We start from the raw sequence: 19,377 nt of genomic DNA, 5'->3' as shown, positions 1-19,377 counted from the left end.
TATCTATGGGCCGTTCTGGGTCAGACATGGCTACTTTACTTTTAATATATCTGTTTTTGTATGTAACAGTTAATGACAAGTTAGACAAATCATTTAAGGATGAGAATCATTTCTTCATTAAGGGTTTTATTCTTCTCAACATGAAATGCATCAGTAGCTACAAATACATTGAACATAGTACACGTGTGCTGTTATTTTCTTCACTCAGATTTTCTAAATCAACCAGCTTCATCTCAAAGTTCTACCTTGCTGCATGAATCTGTTCATGTCTTTTCAGGTCTGCTCTAGAATAGAATCTATTCCCACAGTTCGTGCAGTGGTAAGGCCTCTCTGTTGAGTGAATGACCCTGTGTTTCTTCAAGCCACTCTGAAGGCTGAAGCTCTTCCCACATTGAGAGCAGCTGTACGGTTTCTCTCCTGTGTGATACTGCTGGTGGGACTTCAGGTTGCACAGGTAGACAAAGCTCTTACCGCACTGAGAGCAGCTGAACGGCCTTTCCCCTGTGTGGCACTGCATGTGTACCCTGAGGTGGCACATGTACACAAAGCCCTTACCACACTGGGAGCAGGTGAAGGCCTTTTTCCCTGTGTGGTGGTACTTCTGGTGGTCTTTCAGGTTTCGTAGCTGAGGGAAGCTCTTTTCACAGTGTGGGCAGCTGTAGGGTTTGACCCCCAGCTGTGCCGTTGTGTTGTTGCTGAGACCATAGGGACTGGACTCCAGGGCTCCCACAGCACACTCTGTTGCCTGGGTGGGTATACCTGACCCTGGGAGTACGTGCTGCTTCTCCCTGGTCCATGGTGTTGGTTCTGGAGGTAGCGGTGGTGGCTCCCTGGCCCATGGTGCTGGAGGTAGAGGCTCTCTGGTCCATGGTGCTGGAAGTTGAGGCTGAGGCTCACTGGTCCATGCCCCAGCATGGGCACTCAATCTCTGCAGACGACTCAGGCTCATTATGGTAGTATCTGTGGATGTGACCATCTGGGATACTAGATCCCCCCAGTCATTGGGCTCCTGTTTGATGTGGACCACATGGGCTTCCCTCTCTTCCATCCTTTCAGAGACACGGGAAGTGCTGGACATGTCCGTTTCCTGTGGACCCTCTCTCTCTGGGAGAGTGTTGGGTCCCTCTGACTGGAACATCTCCTCCTGTTTGATAACACAACCTTCCTCTGCTCCTGAGGATGGAACAGAACAAAGTAAGAGATCCTATATCAGGTGTGTGTGTGTGTGTGTGTGTGTGTGTGTGTGTGTGTGTGTGTGTGTGTGTGTGTGTGTGTGTGTGTGTGTGTGTGTGTGTGTGTGTGTGTGTGTGTGTGTGTGTGTGTGTGTGCGCGCGTGCATCTCTCTTCACTTACCTGACAGAGCCTCCCCTTTCTCAGTGTCTTCAGTACAACTGCAACTCACACACATGCCCATCTGCTCTCTCGCTTCCCTCTTCTTTCTCTGCTCTGTCTCTTCATCTTCCCTCTTCCTCTCCTCCTCTCTGTCCCTCCATTTCTGCTCCCACTGCTGCAGCTTCATCCTCAAGATGTCCGCTTCCTGCTTGCTCCGTGTCACTTCCTCCAGGAAGCCTTCCTTCACCAGCCGAGTGATCTCATGCATGGCGGTTTTGAGGACTGTTTCCATAACGCCACTGAGTTGGTACTGGAAGGTGAGGATAGCTTCTGACATAGCTGCAACAGCATCAGCTCAACACTGGAAAATAAACCCCACTTCCCTTCCAAACGTTACAGTTGCCTTGCCTCCCAGTGAGTTCAACAAGCTGGGAAACTGGCACGTAGCTTCCAGATTACACCAGTACGCCTGGAAACAGGGACAAACTGTCAAATACATGATGATAAGGGTGACCCTGCAGTGTGGACTGTCATCTTGCCAGAGAAACAGGGAATATCAGCGACGAATAGCCATTCAGGCCAGCAAAATAACTATCTGGAAATTATTGTTGTAATTGTTAGTTATTACTCTTTCATGTAGACCAAAAGTACTACCGGAGATACTGGCGTTAGGTACTTAACTAGTTAGATGGCTGAATTTTGTCCAGCTTGCCTTGCTAGCATTAGCTAATGTTGAACTAATTTAGCTAGCTAGCTACATAGCTATAACACAGGGGTATAACGATAGCGTCTTAATTTGACTCGAAGGAAAATGATTTTATTACTTGCCAAACGTTGTCAATCGACTAGTCAGAAACGTTCACTCTCATATACCAGTGCCACAAATTGTGAATTTTGTCCAGTTTGCCTTGCTAGCATTAGCTAATGTTCAACTAACTTGGCTAGCTAGCTACATAGCTATAACACAGGGGTATAACGATAGCGTCTTAATTTGACTCGAAGGAAAATGATTTTATTACTTGCCAAACGTTGTCAATCTGCTACCCGGAAACGTTCAATCTCTCATCCCAGTGCCACAAATTGTGTAATATTTGCTGACTGTTCAAAGTAGCAGCTAGCTAGTGTTTACATTGGTTTCCACTAGTTACCACAGCCACAAATTACAAATGGCTATATCGTAAAAATGTATGAAAACAAAAATGAGCTTTGGTCTTTGTTTAAGGTTAGGATTAGCCATACATTTAGCTGTGTTTAGGGTTAGGTTTAAATCACATTTTAAGAAGATAAATTGTAGAAATGGACATGCCGTCAAGAGGATCATCATGCTTAGGCGATTGCGCAGAACTGATTGCAGAAAAAAATGGGAGACTTGACACTATATCAATCATATATTATGTCTTTGTTCTAAAATTATCATTATCAACTCGTGTTGACGCACAACGTAGGGCAATAAAACAAATAGCTACACCATTGTTTTATTGGATGCAGCATCTATAATCAATAGATGACCTATTATCTAGATTGTTCCATGAAAGTTAATTCCCTCTAGTTCATATTTCAATGAACTACCTATGCTGAAGAGCTATGAGAGACAGAGAACTAAGACAGTATAAAACAGGCCTTTACTGTCGCAAAGACCTTCTAGATTCTCAAGATAGAATTGAAATAGAGATTCTCAGACTCACCTTAGCTGGTACTTCCATAGCCTTGGACAGTTCTTCCGTGGCTTCAGATAGAGGTTCTACTATTTATTGCAACATTCATTGATCAGACGTCTTCAGTTCTTCTTTCATTTCTTGGCATGATAAGCCTCAATGAAAACTTTGAACATTGTGTTGTCCCAGGCCAGGTTTTGCACCACAATTTCAAAGAAGTTCATGTAGATCCTGAAACGGAGAGATGGATCAGCTTGGGTCCGTGTGTGTGCGTGTGAGAAAGAGAGCGCGAGCGAGAGGCTGACTTCTGTAGAGTGAGTGTGTTGGTTCTGTACAGGGGGGGAATTCCAAGGTGTTTGTTGAGCAGTCCACAGAGTAGTGTGGAGTACTGCAGGTTCTGTTCCTCACTTATAGCTCCAATACTGTGGAGGGAGCAGTATGTACAGGGGGGCGGTCTTTCGCCCGAATGTCATCGGCTGATCTAGCACGATGGGAGAAACAAAGAACTGCAATATAACCATAGAATTACATATTAGTAATTCAATATGATAATTGTGAGTATAACCCTGCAATGTTGTATTATAATGTCATTTCTCTATATGTTTCAAAGTTAACTCTGCCATTTTTCCCCATGGCTTTGGCCAGTTCTTCTGTTGCTTCTGAAAGAAGTGCCACTGGGACAGCAGTCTTGGCTATATTTGTGTTCACCAAGAAAATAGGAATGGATGGTTACTTCAATTTGACTCCTTAAAACAGTTAATGTAGCTTTACAGTGCTACACTTAAAACAGTTTTGATTATGTGTGCATGTGAGTGAGGTGTGGCCTCAGACACCGCATTTTTCTCAAATGTCCCTCAATTCTAAGAGCTGGCGTTGGTCCTACATGTTTTATGTACAGATTATAGCTATATATTTGAGTTCCATTTAGTTTATTAATCCCTATTACAATCCCTATTGAAATGGGTTCTTTACAGTAACAATTATCGCCAATGGATTTTGAAACTCACCTCAGGTCCTGGTTTTCCCATAGCTTAGGACAGTTCCACCGTAGCTTCAGATAGAAGTGCAGCTGGTACGGAAGCTTTGGCATCATTTCTGTTCACCATGAAAACTGGTATGGTTGTAAGTTTACTTGAAGCAAGACGTATTGGTCCCACTGAGGTATTATGATTGGTCTTCAGCACAGGCGGTTGACCTTCACAATGATACTCGACGATAGACAACTGTGGCCATTAGAATTGCGTGTGGCTGCTGAAGTTATTTTTATCCACCAATGGCAACATACTTCCTACCACAAGAGCGGGAGTTATGCGTGTAATATCAGTACTAGCTTCTCAATTCAGAACAGTATCCAATGTATTTTGATTCCTATCTATTGACTCTGATTGAACCCTAGAACAGATGCATGGCATCACAGATATGACAAAACGTGTCAAAAGTAAATTCTCAGCTAGCGGTCTTCGCCTGTTCATGGTTGTTTGTATAGTGCACTTGGAGTGTGAATACACCAATCTTTACCTAGCAATTTAACACAATAGATTGTCTGTGTGAGGTCAAATTGGACTGCTTTATGGCATGTTCTCAATTAATGGCAGTGAAAAGCATCCGGTCTGTAAGAAATGTCAAAAACACAGGGAAAACAGAACAAGTTGTGATCAAGGGGAATCACTTTATTGTACTATCAAAGCCAAGGGTCCAGTGCAAATCAAGGGTCTGTTATAAAGCAAGGGTCCATTTTAAGTGCATTTATCAATACCGCTCTACATCAGCCCAGCAACAAGGCATCTCTGCTCATCTCTCCATAGCCTACTCTAGTGCTATAATACCATTAAGGTGTAGGGGAAAAGAGGGGTCAGCTCCCATAGAAATGTAGATCCCCTGCTCAACCAAAAGTAGAGTTGTTCCAGGCCACGTTCGCTGCCTCCATGTCAAAGAAGTTCACGTAAATCCTGAGACACAAGAGGAGTGTTAGTGTATGAACATTTCACGTGGATTCTACTCTCTGTGTGTGTCCATTACCTGTCAGGAGAGATGCCCAGGTGTTTGTTGAGCAGTCCACACAGTAGTTTAGAGTACTGTTTCTGAGCCCCTTCAATCTTCCCAATGCTGTGAAGGGAGCAGAGGGCACAAGGGTCTCCTTTCCCCCCAAACATCATCAACTGGTCTGGGACGATGTGCACAGCAAGGTACTGAGAGAGAGAGACACACGCAAAGAGAAAACAGAGCATACAATGAGTGGGAGCTGGAACAATCATGTGAAAAATCACGTGATTAAGGCACGATAAAAAATCCAACCATGACAGTGAAATTGCACAAGTAAACCTTTAGTAAATAAGAACTAGTTGTTTGATTGACAGTATTCCTGTCCTGGACCTATTACAAGTACAGTGAGTAAGACATTTAAAACGTGTTAACCCTCGTAAGGCTGCCGGCCCAGACGGCATCCCTAGCCGCATCCTCAGAGCATGCGCAGACTAGCTGGCTCGTGTGTTTACGGACATATTCAATCTCTCCCTATCCCAGTCTGCTGTCCCCACATGCTTCAAGATGGCCACCATTGTTCCTGTACTCAAGAAGGAAAAGGTAATTGAACTAAATGACTATCTTCCGGTAGCACTCACTTCTGTCATTATGAAGTGCTTTGAGAGACGAGTCAAGGGGCATATCACCTCCACCCTACCTGATACCCTAGACCTACTTCAATTTGCTTACTGCCCCAAAAGGTCCACAGACGACGCGATCACCATCACACTGCACACTGCCCTATCCCATCTGGACAAGAGGAATACCTATGTAAGAATGCTGTTCATTGACTATAGCTCAGCATTCAACACCATAGTACATAAACACCACAATTGAGAGCATTTTGTCGGGTTGTATCGTCGCCTGACACGACAACTGCACCTCCCACAACTGCAAGGCTCTCCAGAGGGTGGTGCGGTCTGCACAAAGCATCACCGGGGGTAAACTACTTGCCCTCCAGGACACCAATAGCACATGATGTCACAGGAAGGCCAAAAAGATCATCAAGGACAACAACCACCTGAGCCACTGCCTGTTCACCCCGCTATCATCCAGAAGGCGAGGTCAGTACAGGTGAATCAAAGCTGGGACCGAGAGACTGAAAAACAGCTTCTATCTCAGGGCCATCAGACTGTTAAACAGCCATCACTAACACAGAGAGGCTGCTGCCTACATGCAGACTTGAAATCATTGGCCACTTTAATGAATGGATCACTAGTCACTTTAATAATGCCACTTTATTAATGTTTACATATCTTACATCACTCATCTCAACTGAATATACTGGATTTTATACCATCTATTTATTGCATCTTAGCCTATGCCTCTCTGTCATTGCTCATCCATATATTTATATTTATGTATTCTTATTCCATTCCTTTACTTACATTTGTGTGTATTCGGTAGTTGTTGTGGAATTATTAGATTAGATATTGCTATGATATTAGATATTGCATGTTAGATATTGCTGCACTGTCGGAACTAGATGCACAAGCATTTCGCTGCACTCGCAATTACATCCGCTAACCATGTACGTGACCAATAACATTTGATTTGACCTGCAGCACGAATCTCGTGTTCCATTTTAGGAAGAAGCTCTGCGCATGGCCGATTTTATAACAGTTTTGTATTGGGATGCCAAATGGGTCTCAACTGCAGCAAAGGTTCCCTACAATTTAATCTTCACCGCAGAAAAACGCATCATCATCAAATTAACGAAAATGAGCTCTCTACAACAGGGGCGGGGGGGCTTTGCTGTGCCAACTTTGTAAGACTCACCTGCACAGGTTTGCCCATCGCCTTGGCCAGTTCATCTGTTGCCTCAGACAACAGAGCAGGAGGAATGTCACTCTTAGCCACATTAGTATTCACCAAAAACATAGGCATGATGATTGCTTCGCTACGTTCTCTCTGTCGCAGGGAAATAACCGTGATCAACACAGCTCTGGAGCAAGCTTGAGTGCAGCTTCTTCTTCTGTAGGTTTGTATTTACTGACTACAACAACAAAATGTGTGCCGCCACCTATTGGGTGGGGTGAAAACTGAGAAACTTTAAGGAAGGGTGAAAACGTACGACCACAGTTTCTAAAGCCAGAGGCGCAACATCGCAGGACTTCCAAGAGCGCTTGCGAATCAGTCCGTGGTTTGCTGTTCGAGAAGTTAAATATTCTTCCTTAGTTCTTAATTTTCTCCAAGTGTAAAGGCACAACCTAGCAAATGTCTTAAGTAGTTGAACCAGTTATTATTTCAACCTCGTGAAGGTGACAAACTGAAGGCATGCCTTTGATTTGACGGCATGCACAGGCGTAGTTTAGCACGAGACGACAGTTAGACCCGATGACATGTTTCCATGTATGATTGTTTAAAAAATAAAAAATAATAATTGATCGAAAAACAGAAGCATTTTTGTTGATGTACATTTTTACATAATTGCTGTGGATAAATACTTTGATAGCCTCTGAGAAGAAGTATTTGATTTCATACAATTGGACCCACTTCAAAGCAAAACATAGGACACTCAATAACTCCGAAAATCAAATACACAATAACTTTAGAAAAACATAAGACATGAAACTCAAGTCAATCAACAAAAAAACGTTAAAAAAGTTAAATCCACATTCTTCACCAGGACTCTGTCCATCCACTACTAATTTCTCACCTTTTATGTGACATTCTTGATCAGCTCTGCATCCGGATGAGGAACAAGGAGGTATGTTGTTGACGAAGAGGAAGGTGATGCAATCATGGTATTAGTGTGATGCAGTAATGATGGGTATGTAATTGGTCCAAACCAAACGTCCTTGCAAACAATGGTGTTTGTGTTCAGCAGTTCCCCGATCTATGTGCCTCCCAGGGCTTACAAAAAGCTGAGCACATACAATAGGTTTCACTTAACCAATTCCAGTATGCATTCCTTCTCCTAAGCAGGAAATAACCCACATTTCCTGGCCCAGGGAGGAGAGAGAGAATGTCATGGTAGTAGATACAGAGAGTTAAATAAAACATCTTTCTCAAAGGGGCCCTGAGCTTTCTTCAATACAATCTGAAGAAATGTGCTGAAGTCCGAAAGATGTAATGTCAATCAAAAATGATCAAAATGTTTTTGATGTTGCACTAAAGTATGCTTAGATTGCATATATGTTAGTTTTATTGTTGTGTACCGTACTCCCGATCAGACTCCAGACGACACAACTTTACATTTAACCGACTGAATCCAAACAACAAGCATTGGGCTATCCGACAAAAATAAAAATGAAGAGAGCAGAGAGACTGTTCAAAACCACATATTTTTTCTCTCAGATGTTGAGAAATGACCAAGAACTGCAATAGAATGATTAGGTAACTATCCAGTTACTCTGAAAATCACAGATTTATGCATAACTCGGCTATTCTAGTCCACACGTTACAATATTGTGATTGCTTTTAGAGTAGTTGGTGAGCGAAGAGAGGCTGTCATTATAGTGCCGTATAGAACATTGTCTATGGAGGGATGAGGCCCTCGGTTCATTCTAGATTAATTTACTGTTGCGAGTTAGGATAGTGCATTAGCAGTTTTCTTGTTATATCAGGCACAGAAAGTCGGTCAATTAGCCTTTATCAGTTAACATTTTTTTAGATAGCTAAATTAGTTTATCGTCCAGCTATATAATCTTGACATCATGGTTGAATTACCGTCCTGGGGTTAGTCTGCTATCACATTAAAAACTGCAAACATTTATTTCTGGTCTATTGCAAAATTTGTAAAATTGCAGGAAATAAGCTGTAAACCAACCAATTTTCCTCTCCGCCCCAAGGTAAAATTAGGAGAATTGCACAAAATTAACTCGACGTAAAAAAATGCATCTCCGCTATCAAGGGGGGGCACTAAAATGTTTTGCTACGCATTCATAAAGTCATGCTACCTATCGCACCGCAAAAAGCATGCTGGACAATGTGACTTTCATGAGTTTGGAGTTGATATGCAGGTCTCAGGTTTGGGACAAGGACAAGATTCTTGTCTGTTTCACATGCATGCATGCATTCATGCATTCATTCATTCTTACCACAGTCGTTAAAAGGGAAATAGGAATATGCCCAAACCTTGTAGACTTCTATTGGCCAAATAACTTACCTCTATAATAACACCTTGCTGTGTGGGCCATTTGTGTAAAGATGCATCTGTTTTTTATTATATTAGTGACAGTGTTATTGACTCTGAGAAAGGCAAGAATAATATATCTCAGGTTCCTCGTGGGCCCATGCAGGCAGTGGGAGAAGGCTCCTCAAGCGCTGTGGAGACAGTGAATGATGTAAGATCAGTTAAACATTATTGTACTATACTACAAGTATGCTGCAGGTTGTATTTCCCTAATTGCGGTAAAGTAAAGTAAACATCTTCTGTTCTCACTCAGAACTGGTGTATGTGTGTGTGTGTGTGTGTGTGTGTGTGTGTGAGAGAGAGAGAGAGAGACACTGAGAATTGGTGTTATTGTTTCTGAGAGGAGAAGAAGTGTAATACCTTCTGTTGCTTTCAGGCTCATCCAGGATCCTTGTACACAGTGGGAGAAGGCACCGCAAGCACTGTTTTGACTGAACAATGTAACAGCAGTTAATCATTGTTTTCTGACTATACAATGCAAAATGGACAGGATCAAACTTAAGTTTTAAAAACATTCACATAAGGGGTCTAATAAATTGAATCAAGGCCCTTAATCTGTGCTCTTTTTCTCAGGCTGATGTACACTACTACCCCTCCACAAAGCCACGGGTCAACAACGACCAACACCAGCTGCTGAACAGCAGCATGACCTCCTTGAATGCCACAGTGTCGAAATGACATTACGAAACCGAAAGAACTGTTGATGGTGGTAACCAAGCTATTAACGGGGGTAGAAGAACAGCTTGACACTGTCATGGAGCTTAACTTGGATAGCAGGTTTTCTTTAGACAGATTTCAGGGACCTGATGATATTAGATTTTGGACAGGCTTTTACAGCTATGGGGCACTGAAAACCTTCTAACACATATGTTAGTCTGAAGCTTCCAACTTGGTCTACTGGCGATCTAAAAAACTGTCAGGAGGACAAATCAGAGGATTCACTGAAGTGTGGGGAAAACGCTGTTTCCCCCGAGTTGATGAGATGTTTCTGACTCTTGTTAAATCGAAGCAGGGTTCACAGCAAACCAATACCTCCATGATAGGTTTGGAATAAGCAATACCCAAGTTACCAGGATATTTGTCACCTGGGTAAACTTCATGAACCGTGTTTTAAGTAGCATATACATTTGGATGTCAAAGGGTAAAGTTTGCAAACATAGCCCTCAGGTCTTTTAAAAGCTATATAAGGATGCGAGAGTGCTAATTGAGTGTACACAAATAGCCCTGGAGAGACCATCATACTTTCAGGTTCAAACAGCCTCATAATCAAACTATGAAAGGCTGCAATACAATGAAAGGTCTCATTGGTATGAGTCCAAACAGTATACCCACATTTAATCTCTGACATCTTCGAGGGTAGCAATCTCAGACAACCAAATAGTGTTTGAAAGTGGGCTGGTAAGAAAAATTGAGGCAAATGATGTCATCATGGCAGATAAAGGTTTCAGAGTGAGGGAGGCGCTTGCAAAGCAGAAAATTTGCCTTGTGATATCTCATTTTCTGCACCCCAGTGGCAAAATGGGCATACCAGAGTTGGTAGAGTCCGTGGCTATTGCAAGGGTACGCAGTTTAATGGGCAGGCTTAAGCGGTGGCATATATTTGGAAGGAAAGTCCCACTCACTTACTGGAAGCACATCATCTTTCAACTGTGTGCTCTGCTAATACTATTATGGACTCCTTTTGTAGACTGAAGGTGTGGTGTGCATGATTTCACATCATTCAGTACTACAGTCTCTGGCATGTATGGATATACCCCTACCCAAGGTAGCTATAACCAAACACAATGATTTCACATCTCTAAGGTCTCCCATGCAATCTTGTTTATCAATATTTTGCTGCGAACAGTTTAATTCATCATTGTTGTTGGAGAGACAGTAACCTGGTGGTAGATGAGGGGATCAAAACCTTACTTAAATGCAGGATCTCCCCGGCTATCGTAGGATAGGTTACAGATACATGCATCTATTCTGCTCAGATAGGGTTAACTGTTTTCACAAAGCTGTGATATTGCTTGTGAAGATGTAAAATGTAACATTTGGACTGAAACATTCTGTACACTATATACATTTATACAGTACCAGTTAAAAGTTTGGACACACCTACTCATTCCAGAGTTTATATTTTTACTACTTTCTACATTGTAGAATAATAGTGAATACATCAAAACTATGAAATAACACATATAGAATCATGTAGTAACCCCCCAAAAAGTGTTCAACCAATCAAAATATATTTTATATTTGAGATTCTTCAAAATAGCTACCCTTTGCCTTGATGACGGCTTTGCACACTCTTGGCATTCTCGCTACCAGCTTAACCTGGAATGCTTTTCCAACAGTTTTGAAGGAGTTCCCACATATGCTGATCACTTGTTGGCTGCTTTTCCTTCACTTTGCGGTCCTACTCATCCCAAATCATTTCAATTGGGTTGAGGTCGGGTGATTGTGGAGACCAGGTCATCTGATGCAGCACTCCATCACTCTCCTTCTTGGTCAAAAATCCCTTACACAGCCTAAAGGTGTGTTGGGTCATTGTCCTGTTGAAAAATAAATGATAATCCCACTAAGCGCAAACCAGATGGGATGGCGTATCATTGCAGAATCTTGTGGTAGCCATGCTGGTTAAGTGTGCCTTGAATTTTAAATAAATCACTGACAGTGTCACCAGCAAAGCACCCCCCCCCCAGCATGCTTCACGGTGGGAACCACACATGCTGAGATCATCCATTCACCTACTCTGCGTTTCACAAAGACACTGCAGTTGGAACCAAAAATCTCACATTTGGACTCGTCAGACTAAAGAACAGATTTCCACCGGTCTAATGTCCATTGTTCGTGTTTCTTGGCCCAAGAAAGTCTCTTCTTCTTATTGATGTCCTTTAGTAGTGGTTTCTTTGCAGAAATTCGACCATGAAGGCCTGATTCCCGCAATATCCTCTGAACAGTGGATGTTGAGATGTGTCTGTTACTTGAACTCTGTGAAGCATTTATTTGGGATGCAATTTCTGAGGATGGTAACTTTCATGTACTTATCCTCTGCAGCAGAGATAACTGGGTCTTCCTTTCCTGTGGCAGTCCTCATGAGAGCCAGTTTCATCAAAGCGCTTGATGGTTTTTGGGACTGCACTTGAAGACTCTTTCAAAGTTCCTGACATCTTCCGTATTGACTGCCCTTCATTTCTGAAAGTAATGATGGACTGTCATTTCTCTTTGCTTATTTGAGCTGTTCTTACCATAATAGGAACTTGGTATTTTACCAAATAGGGCCATCTTCTGTATACCACCGCTACCTTGTCACAACACAACTGATTGGCTCAAACACATTAAGAAGGAAAGAAATTCCACAAATGAACTTTTAACAAGGCACACCTGTTAATTGAAATGCATTCCAGGTGACTACCTCGTGAAGCTGGTTGAGAGAATGCCAAGAGTGTTCAATATTACTATATTTACTGTATAGGAAAATCACAGGTCAGGACACTTACCTATTCTTACAGGTCTAAGAATTTTGTATTGGCCTTTCTGGAGGGCTGGTGCTATCTCTGCTCCTGGGAACAGCAGCTTGGGGGTGCAGGTTTGATGCCGGTGCTGATTGGATCCAGAAGGCCAAACAGAAATCCAGCCACATGCAATTCTCACCTGCCCCAGCCACACAGGTACAGTGGGTCCTTTTGAATTTGACAGAATGTACCCCCCTATCGATCGCAGAATGCAACACGTTGTTTACATTATGATGTAAAAGTAAAATAAGGCCTATCTTCATACTGTACTGTTTTTGGCACGACTTTCAAAAGAAACAGGTAAACAGCAACCACTAGTGGCTGTTCAGGCTACAGCACATCTGCTCTGTACTGGGTCTTGGTTACGGAATGTAGGAAATAAATGGGACATTGAAGGTCCAATCAAAGAGCCAGAATCTATTGTATTTGTGTGTTAGGCTGGAGTTGATTGGAATATTCAATCACATAATGTGCTAATGTTTTGTTTACAGTTAGATAGGCTACGCTTGATTGGAGCTAGTTGAGGAATGCTCACCTCCATTCTCTTATTTTTTTTAAAGGAACTCAGTCCTGCTTTAAACTTACTCTTGAAAGTTGTAATCGTAGAATGCATAAGGTGCAATTTCGAAATTGGGTAGTGCATCATCAGTTCCTCTTGTCATGTTAGTGATTGCATACCTTAGAGAGCTATTTACATCTTGTCAGAAATGCCCCGATCAACTAGCCTATGTTCGCTAACTTTTTATTTATTTAGGTTTTTTAACCCATAGATATTGTTGTAATTTTTTTTGTCACTCAAATATCACATGAAAACACATTAGACATGGCCAAATGTATAGAATTGCAATCAAATTCGCTTTAAAACTTTTCTCCACCAACAAGAGGGGAATGAACAGTTTGTGACATGAACAGTGCTTGTGCCCATAGATATAGACATGGTGTGTGCTTGCGCACAAGATGGGCGCGGGATGTTCCCCAATGCTGGAAGAGGGGCCCGAGTGAACGTTTGGGAACCCCTGGCGTAGATCACTAATTTTGCCCATTCTAATGTTCAATCGAACAGTAACTGAATGCCTCGATGCCTATCTGCCTGCTGTAGGATCGAAACATTTTTGTGATAATAATAAATACAAAATATTGGTTCCTTTTGCGTCATGCTGATGGAATAGTCAGGATTTGGCTTAAACACCAGGCTGTTCTAGAGGCAAAGGGGCTCCAACATGGTACTAGATGGGGTGTACCGAATAAACGTATATACCTGTATGTATACAAAACATTGACATAGACTGACCAGGTGAATTCAGGTAAAAGCTATGATATTGATGTAATTTGTTAAATCCACTTAAATCAGTGTCGATGAAGGGGAGGATACAGGTTAAAGGATTTTTAAGCCTTGAGACAATTGAGACATGGATTTTGTATGTGTGCCGTTCAGAGGGTGATTGGGCAAGACAAAATATTTCAGTGCCTTTTAAGAGGGTATGGTAGTAGTAGATGCTAGGCGCACCAGTTTGTGTCGCGAACTGCAACGCTGCTGGGTTTTTCACCCTCAACAGTTTCCAGTGTGTATCAAGAATGGTCAACCACCTAAAGCACATCCAGACAATTTGACACAACTGTGGGAAGCATTGAAGTCAACATAGGCCAGAAATACTTTGGAACGCATTCGACACCTTGTAGAGTCTAGGCCTCGACAAATTGAACCTGTTCTGAGGGCAAAAGGGGGTGTAACTCAATATTAGGAAGGTGTTATTAATGTTTGGTATACTCAGTGTATATCTTCTATTTATAAATTGGGTGGTTTGAGCCCTGAATGCTGATTGCCTGACAGCCGTGGTATAGCAGACTGTATACTACAGTTATGACAAAACATTTATTTTTACTGCTCTTATTACGTTGGTAACCAGTTTATGATAGCAATAAGGCATCTCGGGTTTGTGGTATATGGCCAATATACCACAGCAAAGGGCTGTACCCAGGCACTCTGCGTTGCATTGTGCCTAAGAACAGCCCTTAGCCGTGGTATATTGGCCATATACCACACCCCCTCATGCCTTATTGCTTAAATGTCTTATATCCGCCTTGATAGAATGGAGTTGAGTGTTCCTCAGCTAGATCAGAGCAGGACGTATTTCGATTTCTTCCTGGTCTGAATGTCCTAGCTACATTTGAAGTCAGAAATTTACATACACCTTAGCCAAATACATTTAAACTCAGTTTTTCACAACTCCTGACATTTAATTCTAGTAAAAATTCCCTATTTTAGGTCAGTTATGATCACCACTTTATTTTAAGAATGTGAAATGTCAGAATAATAGTAGAGAGTGATTTATTTCAGCTTTTATTTCTTTCATCACATTCCCAGTGGGTCAGAAGTTTACATACACTCAATTAGTATTTGCTAGCATTGCCTTTAAATTGTTTAACTTGGGTCAAACGTTTCGGGCAGCCTTCCACAAGCTTCCCACAATAAGTTGGGTGTCACGGGTTACTAGGAGTGGAAGGTAGGAGTCAGGCGCAGAGAGTTCAATGATTCCTAATCATTTAATTCCCCGGAGAAAACGGTCACGCCATACACACTGACCAACCCAAAACACAGGGCAAACGATCCAGAGAACAAAACACATCCACAATCAACAGAGAACACAACATAATCCCGCACAAACCTAGGTGGGCCGAACAGGCTTAAATAGACCAAAATCAAGAAACACAAAAGGAAGGGGTGCAACTAATAAGACTAAACAAACAGAAAAGGAAAAAGGGATCGGTGGCAGCTAGTAGACCGGCGACGACGACCGCCGAGCACCGCCCGAACAGGCAGGGGAGCTACCTTCGGTGGGAGTCGTGACATTGGGTGAATTTTGGCCCATTCCTCCTGACAGAGCTGGTGTAACGGAGTCAGTGTTGTAGGCCTCCTTGCTCGCACATGCTTTTTCAGTTCTGCCCACAAATTGTCTATAGGATTGAGGTCAGGGCTTTGTGATGGCCACTCCAAAACCTTGACTTTGTTGTCCTTAAGCCATTAAGCCATTTTGCAAAAACTTTGGAAGTATGCTTGGGGTCATTGTCCATTTGGAAGACCCATTTACGACCAAGCTTTAACTTCCTGACTGATGTCTTGAGATGTTGCTTCAATGTATCCACATAATTGTCCTCCCTCATGATGCCATCTATTTTGTGAAGGGCACAAATGCCTCCTGCAGCAAAGCACCCCCACAACATGATACTGCCACCCCCGTGCTTCACGGTTGGGATGGTGTTCTTCGGCTTGCAAGCCCCCCCCTTTTTCCTCTAAACATAACGATGGTCAGTATGGCCAAACAGTTCTATTTTTGTTTTATCAGACCAGAGTACATTTCTCCAAAAAGTACGATCTTTGTCTCCATGTGCAGTTGCAAACCATAGTCTGGCTTTTTTATGGCGGTGTTGGAGCAGTGGCTTCTTCCTTGCTGAGCGGCCTTTCAGGTTATGTCGATATAGGACTCGTTTTACTGTGGATATAGATACTTTTGTACCCGTTTTCTCCAGGATCTTGACATGGTCCTTTGCTGTTGTTCTGGGATTGATTTGCACTTTTCGCACCAAAGTACGTTCGTCTCTAGGGGACAGAACACGTCTCCTCCTGAGCGGTGTTGGATTCGACATTTTAAACATTGAGATATTAAAGACATGACAGATCAGACGCATAGTATATTAAGGGGTGAGAGAGACTGGGTCTCTGTAGAAAGACAGATAACTGTGGAATGTGTTGGATGACAAGAGGAGAGCAACGTGTTGATACAGGGGAGACAGATGGACATCTGTGGATTAGATGAAGGAAGGGTTGAGGTCAGGAGGTGAGGACAGATTCTCATCTGGGAGTAATAAAGGTTTGGTATCCTGTTACCCTCTTTATTCTCTTCCTGTTAAACCATAAGATGTAACCATTGGAGAGAAGGATGAGGGTCTTAAGTGGGATATATGTATACAGTGGGGCAAAAAAGTATTTAGTCAGCCACCAATTGTGCAAGTTCTCCCACTTAAAAAGACGAGGCCTGTAATTTTCATCATAGGTACACTTCAAATATGACAGACAAAATGAGAAAAAAAATCCAGAAAATCACATTGTAGGATTTTTAATGAATTTATTTGCAAATTATGGTGGAAAATAAGTATTTGGTCAGTAACAAAAGTTTTATACCCTTTGTTGGCAATGACAGAGGTCAAACGTTTTCTGTAAGTCTTCACAAGGTTTTCACACACTGTTGCTGGTATTTTGGTCCATTCCTCCATGCAGATATCCTCTAGAGCAGTGATGTTTTGGGGCTGTTGCTGGGCAACACAGACTTTCAACTCCCTCCAAAGATTTTCTATGGGGTTGAGATCTAGAGACTGGCTAGGCCACTCCAGGACCTTGAAATGCTTCTTACAAAGCCACTCCTTCGTTGCCCGGGCGGTGTGTTTGGGATCGTTGTCATGATGAAAGACCCAGCCACGTTTCATCTTCAATGCCCTTGCTGATGGAAGGAGGTTTTCTCTCAAAATCTCACGATACATGGCCCCATTCATTCTTTCCTTTACACGGATCAGTCGTCCTGGTCCCTTTGCAGAAAAACAGCCCCAAAGCATGATGTTTCCACCCCCATGCTTCACAGCAGGTATGGTGTTCTTTGGATGCAACTCAGCATTCTTTGTCCTCCAAACACGACGAGTTGAATTTTTACCAAAAAGTTATATTTTGGTTTCATCTGACCATATGACATTCTCCCAATCTTCTTCTGGATCTTCTCCCCCCCCCCCCCATTTTATCTGTCATAGTTGAAGTGTACTGATGATGAAAAGTACAGGCCTCTCTCATCTTTTTAAGTGGGAGAACTTGCACAATTGGTGGCTGACTAAATACTTTTTTGCCCCACTGTATATCTGAATGGGACAAATGTTGTGTTGTCTGAATACAGCTGTACAGAACCTTTGGGAAAAATTAAACTTGGTTAAAGCTTCTCCAGTGTCTGTGAGTTATTTACTTTGAAAAATAAGAACCTAACAGCGGTATGACGGCTGCGTGGTCCCATGGTGTTTATACTTGCATACTATTGTTTGTACAGATGAACGTGGTACCTTCAGGCGTTTGGAAATTGCTCCCAAGGATGAACCAGACTTGTGGAGGTCTATAATTATTTTTCTAAGGTCTTGACTGATTTCTTTAGATTTTCCCATGATGTCAAGCAAAGGCACTGAGTTTGAAGGTAGGCCTTGAAATACATCCACAGGTACACCTCCAATTGACTCAAATGATGTCAATTAGCCTATCAGAAGCTCCTAAAGCCATGACATCATTTTCCGGCTGTTTAAAGGCACAGTCAACATAGTGTATGTGAACTTCTGACCCACTGGAATTGTGATACAGTGAATTATAGGTGAAATAATCTGTCTGTAAACAATTGTTGGAAAAATGACTTGTGTCATCCACAAAATAGATGTCCTAACCGACTTGCCAAAACTATAGTTTAACAAGAAATTTGTGGTGGTTGAAAAATAGGTTTTAATGACTCCAACCTAAGTGTATCCGACTTCAACTGTACCCTGAAAGTTTGAAACGGTACAGTATACAGTGATTTTAAATTAAGCTATATATTTGTAGAGCCCTCCTGTATTGAGGCAAATTATATTTTATATCTGGCTCTCTGTTAAGTTGAAATGGCGCTTCTTCAAGAATAAAAAAAAATACGGTAAAGACAAAAATATACATTTCCAACATCATAACCACTAACGTTACAACTTTTCCCACCAACTGCACACATTTGACTGCCTTCTGCAAATAATGCCCATCTCGAATAATAAACATTCTATACTGTATCCCATGTAGATCATGCTCCTCTGGATCCCGCTGAGTGTATTCTCTACCAGCAAGGTTGAGTGGATGTCTCTATGACACTTATTAGGCCTGCTACCACTCTGTACATTGTCTTGACTAGGACTAAAGAAGCATTTGTAACAGAGATGCTTCATCCAACTGATCCTAGATCTGAGATTCGGGGCAACTCCTCCCCCAATTATCTCATCACCACCACTCAAAATTCACAGCAAAACACAGGTCGAACATGTCTGTTTTCAACATGAATTAAAACTGTTATCAGGTTTCTTTTGACAAACTAGGTTTTTTAATATATATATACACAAATGTAATATATATATACACTATTTAAAAAAAGTTTTGTCTATTTGTATTATGTTAAATGTTCCAATGGTGCAAATGTTCTATGGTGCATTACCTCAGCAAAATGCACCACGCTGTATGTATGCTTGCTGTGGCAGGCTGAAAGACCAACATGTCATGTTGCTTTAAAACTGATGAGCAGACCAGTGTGGAAGTGTCCTTACATTTAACAAATACTATGTACTGTAGAGATGTACTTTTTCCTTGTGTATCTTGGCTTTGTGGTTTCATGTATTGCACTGTTTTAATGTCTTCTGTGAGTAATTTAGAATCAATCTAGGCAAGATACTGTAAATGCAAACACTGACAGCCTTGCAAGAGAGAATATAAACCATTTAAAACCACTGTGTTTAAAATGGTCTGTGTGACATATCTTGGAGTAAAACAAACATATTAAACAACTTGAATACTTGTCTGTTCCGTTTTTTTTAGTAAAAAAACTGTATTCTCCATGTATCATAGATTGTAGATGTTATTATATGTAACAAACACACCTAAAGGGATAAGAAATGAGAAACCACTTTCTTACATGCA

At 41.9% G+C, this 19,377-nt stretch overlaps 2 protein-coding genes across 5 annotated transcripts; both read right to left on the bottom strand.

Moving 5' to 3' along the window:
* Positions 1 to 109: 109 nt before the first annotated feature.
* On the bottom strand, positions 110 to 3,393 carry LOC115130552 (zinc finger protein 629-like). Of its 4 annotated transcripts, none has more exons than XM_029661819.2 (3): positions 3,018 to 3,393; positions 1,354 to 1,801; positions 110 to 1,173 (listed from the first exon to the last, which is right to left on the bottom strand). In XM_029661819.2, the coding sequence occupies exons 2-3, from the start codon at positions 1,667 to 1,669 to the stop codon at positions 242 to 244; spliced, it is 1,248 nt and encodes a 415-aa protein (XP_029517679.1). In that variant the 5' UTR covers positions 1,670 to 1,801; positions 3,018 to 3,393; the 3' UTR covers positions 110 to 241. The 4 variants fall into 4 exon arrangements, with proteins under 4 accessions (XP_029517679.1, XP_029517676.1, XP_029517677.1 ...); XM_029661816.2 differs by lacking the exon at positions 3,018 to 3,393 and adding an exon at positions 2,352 to 2,577; XM_029661817.2 differs by lacking the exon at positions 3,018 to 3,393 and adding an exon at positions 2,356 to 2,577.
* A 1,249-nt stretch (positions 3,394 to 4,642) lies between these two features.
* LOC115130553 (macrophage migration inhibitory factor-like) lies at positions 4,643 to 7,010 on the bottom strand. Its single transcript, XM_029661820.2, has 3 exons — positions 6,789 to 7,010; positions 5,007 to 5,176; positions 4,643 to 4,936 (listed from the first exon to the last, which is right to left on the bottom strand). The coding sequence occupies exons 1-3, from the start codon at positions 6,894 to 6,896 to the stop codon at positions 4,870 to 4,872; spliced, it is 345 nt and encodes a 114-aa protein (XP_029517680.1). The 5' UTR covers positions 6,897 to 7,010; the 3' UTR covers positions 4,643 to 4,869.
* Positions 7,011 to 19,377: the final 12,367 nt, after the last annotated feature.

Source organism: Oncorhynchus nerka, linkage group LG6, assembly GCF_034236695.1.
Source record: "Oncorhynchus nerka isolate Pitt River linkage group LG6, Oner_Uvic_2.0, whole genome shotgun sequence".
Taxonomy (NCBI): Eukaryota; Metazoa; Chordata; class Actinopteri; order Salmoniformes; family Salmonidae; genus Oncorhynchus; species Oncorhynchus nerka.
This window is presented reverse-complemented; position numbering and strand designations above follow the sequence as displayed.